The following is an 11,187-nucleotide window of genomic DNA, read 5'->3' as shown; positions in this document are numbered from 1 at the left end:
CTATTTTTGTGGAGGCTTTATTGTCTTCACAATTTATTGTTTCTTATCTGTGAAATTAAAGTAAATAAAAGCTTTGTTTCCACTGAGGGAAATGGTTTCAGTTTACAGAAATAGAGAGGAGGTCTGCGTCGCTGTGACATGTAGTTATATTTCTGGGGAGGTGCGCATCAGGCTGACAGCCTGACAGGCCTGCTTTGCCTAGTTACACCTTGCCTAGTCATCTCAGGTTTGTCAGTTTACGTAGATGAAGATTTTCTTCATCATTAACATTCCTACTAAAGGAGGAGGCATTTTAGAAGGCCACTCAGGAGGCAATATATTTACTGCTAAACACCCGTGAAGGAGAGGAGTGGCTGATTAACGTTTATCATTAAACTCATTGGCATGTTAATACTTAAGCCCCACTGACATCATGTTTTAAGTGTTGATGGCAAGTCTTTTGGCAGCTAATGAGTTCAAGTTCATTTGCTTCTATCCTAAACACATTATTTTCTAAAGAAATACAGTTCATAAAAAAATTGCTGAGCTTTTCATGAACTCACGCAGCCATGTCCATGTCCTCCTGTTTCCAGGAATGCAAGAAGGGAAATGTGTCCAGAAGCTGCAGAGGAGCCATCTGTGGTCAAAGCTCGTGCAGGCCTGTTTTGGCTTCAGAAGACAGAGACTGTGCAGGATGAAAAGGTGGACGGAGAATACGCCCTTGTTATTAATGGACACAGTCTGGTAAGACGGCTTTTTGGGGTACATATCTATTTTTACTAGCTGCTGATTCGACAAGAAATTTAGTGTCTTTTTGTCTCTATAAATATCATTGATCCAGAAAAAGTCCTGCTGGATGTCCTATTTTTTATTTCCTATTTTTATTTTTTATAAAGTTGCTTGGCCAGGCCCAAAAGGTGACTTACACTTGCTGGAAAGTCACCTCATTGTACAATTAAAACACACACATTGGCATTTTTAGGCTCAGAATATAAATTAAACTACTTTTAGGTTGATCAAGGATTAATTATTTCTTCACTAGCTTCATTAACCGTATTCCTAACAGTATGCAGAGGACTTATTTTTAGTGTTTGGCTGAGTGGGATTGAATGGTTGTGTTGGGGGTACTTGACCCATGACCTCATTACAGTCCTCTAATCCCGTCTTCCCTTTGGTCCTCAGGCCTTTGCACTTGAGAAGAACTTGCAGCTGGAGCTGCTTAGGACAGCATGTATGTGTCAGACAGTGATTTGCTGCAGGGTCACCCCTCTGCAGAAGGCCCAGGTGGTTCAGCTGGTAAAGAAATACAAGCAGGCTGTCACTCTGGCCATTGGGGATGGGGCCAACGATGTCAGCATGATCAAGGGTGAGCTCATTCATCTCAGACGCTATTACAAGGACAGCAGTAGAACCAAACAGCTAGAAAATGCTTACTGTTACTCATTATGTGTCTGTCCGTCTTTCAGCTGCTCATATCGGTGTAGGTATCAGTGGTCAGGAGGGCATGCAGGCTGTTCTCTCCAGCGACTACTCCTTCGCTCAGTTCCGTTACCTTCAGCGCCTCCTGCTGGTGCACGGTCGCTGGTCCTACCTACGCATGTGCAAGTTCCTGCAATATTTCTTTTACAAGAACTTCACCTTCACCTTCGTGCATTTCTGGTACGCCTTCTTCTGCGGCTTCTCTGCACAGGTGAGGGACATGTTCATAATTGATGGGCTACAGGCACAGTGAGTCATCTTGTAAGGGTCAGTCTAAGAATAGCTCAAACTGACTTTTTGAGTCTGTGTTTCGATTCAGTTTTAATGTTATGCTATGATGTTGAATGATGTCGTCCCTCAGAAGTGATGTCATGACAAGCTGCACATAAAAAAGTATCTGCTGTATGTATTAGAGATTACAGAATATGTGTTGCAATGTTCAGGGGATGCTCAATATAACATGAAGATCATACAATATAATACATGCTGCTCTACAAGACCACAAATCACAGTCTCATTAATTACCATAAAGTTAAAACAACACCTCCTACAGTTCCAACATGAACTAAATATTGTAGCCTTCATAAAAGTATTAATCGCTGGCTTGTGCACTGCAACAACCCCTCAGATGTCCCCTATATGCTTAAATCAAATTCAAGAAACCCATATGCACGTTTGTCCATCCACAAAACAAAAATTTAAAGGGACGGTTCACTCCCAAAATCAGAAATACGTATTTTTCCTCTTACCTGTAGCGGTGTTTATCAGTCTAGATTGTTTTCGTGTGAGTTGCAGTTGTCACCCACATAGATGTCTGCCTTCTCTCAAATATAATGGAACTAGGTGGCACTTGGCTTGAACTACATTGAACTACACCCTGCAACCGTATCACCTGGCAAAAGCGTGCATCTACTCATAGACAAGAGGCTCATGCTCAAGTCACCATGAGATCTAAACATTTGGTGTCCTCCTTGGCTGAGATGTAACATCAGCTAGCTCAGTGGTGCTAGATGAGCTAAAAGTAGATGCACGTTTCCTTCTGCGCTGTGATATGTTTTCCATGAAACTGCTCACAACAAGGTCTGTGGATTATCTTGAGTAACCAGGTCATGATTTCTACAAAGAGATATTTCTGTTGAGTTTATCAAATGTATTTTTTTACGCTTTGAGCTCCACAAACAGAGTGCCATCTAATTTCATTATATTGGAGAAAAGGCAGACATCTCTACGGCTGTTAACTCCAACGCTCAGTAACTTACGCCAAAGCAATCTTGATTGACAAGTAGCACTACAGGTAAGAAGAAAAAATGTGTTTTTAATTTTGGTGTCAACTGTTCCAAGCAAAATACAAATTGTTTCCGAAATTGCAACAACTTTTTTGACGAACATACGATTGTAGGCATGTCCTCCTGAGACCTCAACTTCTCTTTGGTACACATTTTTACCATCTCTGAGCTGTTTGGGATCAGTACGACATGATACATATAAAAACTAAACACTGTCTTTGAACAGGAAGTAGCTTTAGATATCCTCATATGAGGACATTGGGTTTATTTTCAATAGTTACAGTGGTAATAAAGAATAAAACAGTGTATTTCAATGTCTGAACATTGTTGTGCAAAAACTAAATTACAAGTAATGAAACAAATCTAAAAGTCAGTGATTTGTTCATTTAGAAATTCTGCATCAGTTTTCCACATTTAATACTCCAAGCAAGGAATGTCCTTGTGTCTGTAGAGACAAAAGTCCCAACATCCTCAAACAAGACAACAATAGAGTGTGCCAGTAAACCCGGAACTCCGTTAGCGCTTTTAGCACTTCCGGTTCTCTCGTCTAAAAGTCAATACGTTTTTTGAATGGGATTTTGGTAAAATGCCTCAAATAAGGTCTGTGGTTAACAAAAGCTTAAGCGAGTTTCAGGTTTTGTTCTACGACATAAAACACGTCAGTAAATACCCTACTTGTGAATTTTGAAGCTTTTACGTGTCGTAAAAAAGGCGGTTGCTAACAAGTTGCTCAATACGACTACAAACCCTGTCGGGGACATTAAACGTCATCACCCCCGAACAGGCGAGAGTGCTGGCAGTCCGCCATTACAGCTTCTTATTTAGCTTAAACAGTCCGATTTCCCCATTATACAATGTTTTTAAAATAAAGCGGCCGAAATCAGTTGAAAGCTTAGTGGCGGTGACGTCAAGAGTCATGCGACCGTGGAGTAGTCATGTAGTCCGTTAAAGCCTAACGTTAGCTTTTTACTTCTGGCGATCGCATTTAAGCTTCAAATGCGGTATGAAAGGTGTTCATATGTGAAGATTATCTCGCTGAACAAAACCTGTAAGTATCATAAACTTGTGTTAGCCACAGAGCTTATTTTCTGACATAATCCAAAATGCAATGCAAAAATCACATTCACTTTCTCTTCCGGGAACCAGCGCGATGCTAAACTTCCGGGTTTTGACGTCAGCCCTGGCACACTCTATAAAGACCCAATGTCCTCAGAGGAGTACTTCCTAATTAACGGCGTCCTCTCTTTTTACTGTTGCTAAAATTGGTCAAATGTGTTGCCATATCAGACAAGTTACAACCATAAAATGTGATCAGGTTTTGGAACTTGTCCACTTTTGTGTTGGGATCGGCTGCAGACTGACTTGGCAGAGATGGCTGCCATCTTGTTTTTACATGGTTTAGTGTATTGTGCTCTTACTACCACTAGATGGCACAAAAAGTGTCCACGGATGAGGACAACAGGTCTGAGTTAAGCAGAATGAAGTATAAGGTGCAGCAAACCCAGAATGTGTTGTCATCATATGAGGACACAAGGTCTCAGGAGGATAGACATAAGCGCGTACCAGTTTCTCAATGCTGTATTTACATGTTTAATGTTTCCTCTGTTGTTCTTGTTCATAGACTGTGTATGACGAGTGGTTCATCACCTTGTACAACCTGGTTTACACAGCTTTGCCTGTGCTCGGCCTCAGCCTCTTTGACCAGGTATGCACTAAGAAAATTGTTCTAAATACCTCCAAAACTCAAATCTGACACCCACATCTGTATCCTTACGCTTTCTCATGTCTCTTTCTAATCCTCTTTTTCCATAGGATGTAAATGACCGCTGGAGTTTCCAGTACCCTCAGCTCTACTCTCCAGGCCAGCTCAACCTGTATTTCAGTAAGAAAGCCTTTGTGCGCTGTATGCTACACAGCTGCTACAGCTCCCTCATCCTCTTCTTCATCCCGTGGGCCGCCATGCAGGACACGGTCCGAGATGACGGCAAGGACATCGCTGACTATCAGTCCTTTGCTTTGTTGGCACAGACCTGTCTGCTGGTTGTGATGAACGTACAGGTGAGGAGAACAGTTCCTGTCCCAAGAAGCATCACAGCACACTGCAGGTTCTTATACACATGAATTAATGTGCACCAGAATAAAATATAAATACATTTTTCAGCTGTGTCTGGACACACACTACTGGACCGCAGTGAACCAGTTTTTTGTGTGGGGCAGCCTGGCCGCTTACTTTGCCGTCACAATGACCATGTACAGCAACGGCATGTTTCTCATCTTCACCTCCTCTTTCCCCTTCATCGGTGAGTAGATTTAGCTCATTTATGGAGGCAGAGAGGTTGTTAATGCCCATGTCTTCAAATTTTAGTATACAATACTCTAGAGTTGTATAATAATAAACACTTTTACTTTGTGATTCTGACTACTGATCTGTTACTTTTGGAACTCCAGGCACCGCAAGGAACTCTCTGAACCAGCCTAACGTGTGGCTCACCATATTCCTGACTTCCCTCCTCTGTATTCTGCCTGTGGTGGCTTTCCGTTTCATTCTCATTCAGCTCCGGCCCACCATCAACGACAAGGTGAGATAACACATGACACGACTATCAAACCATCTTGTCTTTTATGCATTCTTTTTTTTATCACCTTGATGAATAAAGTTATCATTCTCTGACTGACAAGATATGTCTTATGGCAATGCAGCATTTGAACTCGGCCCTCCCAGGTTACAGTTTGGATTGCGATGTGAATAAGGCAGCAAAAGCGATCAAAAAGAATGACTGTCATGATACTAATCAACCTGCGATTTTTACCAACAGATGTTTCGAGCTTTCAAGCATGTATGCTTAGTTAAATACATATTCCTAAAAACCAGAAACATGAATGTCTTTAATACTGTCTGTGCTGGAACATCTGTATTCCACCCTCTGTCTGAGATGCTCCGTTTTAGCACAACAGGACATGTTTCAGCAGGAATATGATCCGAAATCTGGGGGAAATTCAAAACCTCACTAACCAGGATCATGTTTCCCTGACGTTAGCATGTAGCTACATGTAGCAGTGTATTTGCAGCCAGGGAATGACTGTGTTAAGCGGCACTTTCTTCCGTTAAACATCACTAATAAAAATGCTACTGGACATATTCCAACAGGAATATGATCTGATATCTGGGGGAAATTGAAAACCTCAGCAACCAAGATCATGTTTCCCTGACGTTAGCATGTAGCTACATGTAGCAGTGTATTTGCAGGCAGGGAATGACTATGTGTAGCGGCACTTCCTTTTGTTTAACATCACTAATAAAAACGCTACTGGACAGGTTCCAGCAGGAATATGATCCAAAATCGGGCTGAAATGAACAACATCGGCAACCACAATCACGTTCCCCTGATGTTAGCTTGTAGCCATATGTTTCAGTGTTTGCAGCCAGGAAATGACTGTGTATAGCGACACTTTCTCCTGTTAAACATCACCAATAAATATTTCTAAACACAACAGGACATGTTCCAGAAGGAATATGATCCAAAATCTGGGGGAAATTTAAGACATCAGCAACCAAGATTATACGTTTCCCTGACGTTAGCATGTAGCTACATGTAACAGTGTGTTTGGAGCCAGGGAATGACTGTGTATAGCGGCACTTTCTCCTTTTAAACATCACCAGTAAAAGCTTCTAAACACAACAGGACATGTTTCAGAAGGAATATGATCCAAAATTGGGCTGAAACTAACAACAACTGCAACCAGGATCATGTTTCCCTGACGTTAGCATGTAGCTACAGGTAGCAGTGTATTTGCAGCCAGGGAATGAATGTGTATTCTGGCACTTTCTCCTGTTAAACATCACCAATAAATATTTCTTAACACAACAGGACAGGTCCCAGCAGGAATATGATCTGAAATCTGGGGGAAACACATTGGAAACCAGGATCATGTTTCCCTGACGTTAGCTTATGGCTACATGTAGCAGTGTATTTGCAGCCAGGGAATGACTGTGTACAGGGGCACTTTCTCCCCTTAAATATTAGTAATAACAGCATAACTGGACTGTAACATGATCTGAAATTGGGCTAACTTAACAACATTGGCAATCAAGCTCATGTTTTCCAGACGTTAGCTTGTAGCTACATGTAGCAGTATATTTGCAGCCAGGGAACGCCTGTGTATAGCGGCACTTTCTCCTGTTAAACATCACCAGTAATAGCTTCTACACACAACTGGACATGTTCCAGCAGGAATATGATCTGAAATTGGGCTGAGATTAACAACATCGGCAACCAGGCTCACGTTTCCCTGACTTTAGCTTGTAGCTACATGTAGCAGTGTAGGCTACATGTAAATGCTCCATCCTGAGCTGACATCATTTTGTCGCCAAACTAGATGCAACAGTTGGAAACAGAGTATTCAGAACAGTCTGAACCCTGAGGTTTTATCCACAGGGATTACATTTACATACGTTCCACAGTATTTGAAACTTTGGCCACATTTAAAATAAACATCTGATATGGCTGTAACATTTTATGAGCTCTCAATGTTACATGAAATAGTACACAAACAGGGAGTTCTTGTGGTGTGTGGAATGCTATCATATAAAAATATTAGTAAAAACATCATGGAGGTAGGTGGACCCTAACAAAGCATGTGAATTAATAGCAATAAACCTTTCTGTATAAGCAAATGTACCCATATTAAGAAGTCTTCATTTAAGGCTTGTGCTTCTCACCCCCTTCTAGGTGAGACATAAGTTGCGGAAGGAGGCACTGCCAGCTCCTGCACCTCGCCGCACACTTCCAAGGCGTATCAGCCATCGCTCTGGCTATGCCTTCTCCCACTCTCAAGGCTACGGCGATCTGGTGACGTCTCGGAAGTTCCTGCTGAGACGACCTCTGAGGAGCCGCTCAGGCCTGTTTACACAAACAGACTCTCCTCTGGCTCACAATCAGCCACAGCACTACCGCACTATCGCAGAAGAACAGGAGGAGTCACAGAGCCCTCAGACAGGAGGTGTAAACCCAGCAGAGAGCGTGGGATCAGCATAAGTTTTTATTCTGGAGCACAAGCTCACCACCTGGATCGTTTCCAGGTCGAACCTTTACACTTAAAACTGAGTCTGACTTTGACTCAAGGTTTTTTTCTAATGGATGAATGTTGATATCACTGTGAAAAACTTGGCAGCATTTATAACCTGAAAGGACCACACTGGTGCTTCTGCATGTTTTAGCAATTCCAAATTTTTCCAATTTTTTAGATGGATTATCTTCCTTCCAGAAAGATATTGGTTTCAATTAATTTCATTACAATACAGTCAACTTGTGGAAAACTGCATTAGCAGGGCAGTCAGTCATTTAAGTGCCTTAAGTTTTGTCAGTTTCGTGTGATAAAATGTTTCCAGCAGGGACGTTATTCGAAAACCTGCATTCAAGAACATGTGATTTGAGAGCAAGATGCTAAAAAAGCACTTTGAAATTGCAAAACAGAGAGATTAAATTCAAATTATTTCACAATGTGTTTGATTTTCCTACAACATAGCTTAGAGATTTAATCCTTTTCCATTCATTTCAATTCCACTTTGCATAAGCAAAACACAGCCTTGTTCCTCCGAGATAGTGCAACCTATGAAAAGTTCTGCAAGATAAATTTTTGACCTTGAACATTCTCACAGGGACAGCTTGTTTTTTAAACAATCCGTACTCACAGCTGCCAGAAGAGACAAAATAAAATGTACATTCAAGCATGATTTATTATGGCTGTGGATGACCAAAAAGCATACGGTATCCAGTTTGTACCTCATGAGCTAAAACATGCAAAACCAGAAACTGCGATGAGATTAACTTTGTGTCACCAAATGTTTATTACTGATCTGTAGAAATTGTTATAAAGTTAAAACAAATGTAAAGCTTGCCACCAGCTGATCTGGAGAAACTGGACGATCACACTGCCTGCAACATGACGTTGCATTTTGTACCGTTTAGATTTTTTTTGTGTGAATTGTTAATACTCAGGGTGTCATACTGAGAAGGGATGAACCAGTGGTTTCAGTCGAAATCTACAATGAACCTATTTTCACTCTGTTGTTTACATAATTATATAAATGAAGATTTTTTAAAACATTGTTTTATTATTGTGTAATTAGTCTGTTTGTCCATTTAATATTTCTTGCCTTGTTAAAGATGGATTATATGGAGCCCATAAGGGGACTTTGAAGGGGAAAAAAGATGGGTGGGGTTTTGCATTCTCCCGAGAAATGTGTTCGCTCTGTCGGCGGCTGCATACCACAATAGTATGTCTCGGGAGAACACAAAAGTTTTTTGAGAGAATTCAAAAGTTTCTCAGAAGAAAGAAAAAGTATGTATCTTACTATCCATCAATCCGCTTATCTGAGGCCGGGTCGCGGGGGCAGCAGGCCAAGCAAAGTACCCCAGACGTCCCTCTCCCCAGCATTGCTCTCCAGCTCCTCCTGGGGGACCCTAAGGTGTTCCCAGGCCAGACAGGATATGAGGTCCCTCCAGTGTGTTCTGGGTCTGCCTCGGGGCCTCCTACCAGTGGGATGTGCCTGAAACATCTCCAGCAGGAGGTGCCCAGGAGGATCCTGATCAGATGCCTGAACCACCTCAACGGACCCCTTTCAGTGCGAAGGAGCAGCAGCTCTACTCCGAGCTCCTCACCCTATCTCTAAGGCTGAGCCCAGCCACCCCACAGAAGAACCTCATTTCGGCAACTTGTATCCGCGATCTCATTCTTTCAGTCACTACCCAGCGCTCATGACCATAGGTGAGGGTTGGGACGTAGATGGACCAGTAAATCGAAAGCTTCAACTTCCGGCTCAGCTACCTCTTCACCACGACAATCTGCGTATCCATCTCACGCTCCATTCTACCCTAACTCACGAACGAGACCCTGAGATACTTGAACTTCCTCGCTTGAGGCAGTAACTCTCTCCCAACCCTGGGGTATTTTTTACCCATCTGTAGTTTTTCTCCCCAACGATCCCTTAGGGTATCCGTTGAATAACTCATTCAATGGGTACCAGTTCGTCAAAGTATTTGAGAGCCAGGGGTCTTGTTGTCTTGGTATCTGTGTTTTCAGTAAAGTATTGGTGATGGTTTACATGTTATACAAGGGAGAGTGCAAAGTCCAGCAGAGTTATTCATAAAATCCCCTTTTAAACTTAAACCACAGATCTTGCCACTGTCTTTCATTTATCATCTAAGCCTCCGATCATCACAGTCAAGTTTCTACATAGCAGATTATCCATGAACAAAAGAAAACACTTGACTGACCACTTTCATCAGGGCAAATTATCTTGTACCTCACATCTTATAATGACATTAAATAAAGAGCACCTGGGAAGTGGAGTTCGCAGTGTGGTTTCCAAGGTCCACATGTAGGGGAACCTTCGCCGATACAACACAGGACTCAATACAGTGACACAGGAAGCAAAGACATGGAAATACATATAAGTACAAGGAAGATCATTGTTATAAATTGTCACGAATGCTTTTTGAAAAACAAGGAAGTTAAAACTGTAAAGATGTTTTAGATTGACTGATAGAAACATGCACAGGCACACTATCACAGTATTCAGAGACACCAGAATCTGTATTAAGAACAAAAATGTCTGATTACTGTAAATATTTTATAACCTGAACTCTTTTAGGAAGCCTCAACCCTCCAGATTTGTTTGCATTATGTATGCAGCTGAGTGCACTTTTACTCTCTCTCTCTCTCTCTCTGCCTGCGGTCCGCTCTCTCTTTTCACTCACATTTCCCATACATGCATACTGTACTGTTACATCTGCAGACACACACACACATACACATACACATACACACACTCATACTGCATTCAGCCCACAACTGCAGTGTCCTCCGGGACTGCCAGCAATGACATCACCGGTGGAGGGCTGTCCCAGCGTGGCACAGATCCATAAAAGCTTCTAATCTGCTCTCTGATGCACAGGAAAAAGGAACAGGTTGGTGTATATCACAGTTTATGGATATGGGTTTGAAAAGCCAATAACTAAAGAGGTGTAGAAGAGGAATAAAATCCTTGATATATTACGCAGACATAATACAAATTAATAATGTTTTAATGGTATTAGAAGTCATATCAGATCTCCTCACATGCTTGGCAACCATGCTTGGTTGAAAAATAAAAGTCTCCCAGCTTCCTTCTGCTCTAATTTAACCCTTTCTGCTCCCCTCATGGCCATGCAGCAGCGTCAGCAGCCTCCACAGTCGCCAGTGAAGGTCAGAGAATGACCCCACACAGTAAGGAGCAGGAATGAGGAGTGGTATGCTTTATAAATAACCTGCCTGTGTGGCACACCCAAACCACCACCACCACCGGCACCAGGGACTTTTCCATTATGAAACAACCTCAGATTGTATTTCTGATTAAACAGAAAAATTATTATTCATCACACATTTTACTACCTTTCACAGC

The 11,187-nt window shown here is 42.0% G+C and overlaps 1 protein-coding gene across 1 annotated transcript in view; it reads left to right on the top strand.

Moving 5' to 3' along the window:
- LOC126395792 (phospholipid-transporting ATPase ID-like) overlaps positions 1 to 8,852 on the top strand; it is a 20,634-nt gene extending 11,782 nt beyond the window's left edge. Inside the window, exons 21-28 of the mRNA XM_050053515.1 lie at positions 573 to 723; positions 1,162 to 1,345; positions 1,446 to 1,669; positions 4,366 to 4,449; positions 4,557 to 4,802; positions 4,906 to 5,044; positions 5,193 to 5,323; positions 7,475 to 8,852. Of these exons, the coding sequence (XP_049909472.1) occupies positions 573 to 723; positions 1,162 to 1,345; positions 1,446 to 1,669; positions 4,366 to 4,449; positions 4,557 to 4,802; positions 4,906 to 5,044; positions 5,193 to 5,323; positions 7,475 to 7,780 (1,465 nt within the window). The 3' untranslated portion in view covers positions 7,781 to 8,852. The remainder of the gene's footprint in view (positions 1 to 572; positions 724 to 1,161; positions 1,346 to 1,445; positions 1,670 to 4,365; positions 4,450 to 4,556; positions 4,803 to 4,905; positions 5,045 to 5,192; positions 5,324 to 7,474) is intronic.
- Positions 8,853 to 11,187: the final 2,335 nt, after the last annotated feature.

The sequence above is a fragment of the Epinephelus moara genome, chromosome 9 (assembly GCF_006386435.1).
Source record: "Epinephelus moara isolate mb chromosome 9, YSFRI_EMoa_1.0, whole genome shotgun sequence".
NCBI classification, from domain to species: Eukaryota; Metazoa; Chordata; class Actinopteri; order Perciformes; family Serranidae; genus Epinephelus; species Epinephelus moara.
Note: the sequence above shows the minus strand (reverse complement) of the source record. Positions and strands in the feature narration are given on the sequence as shown.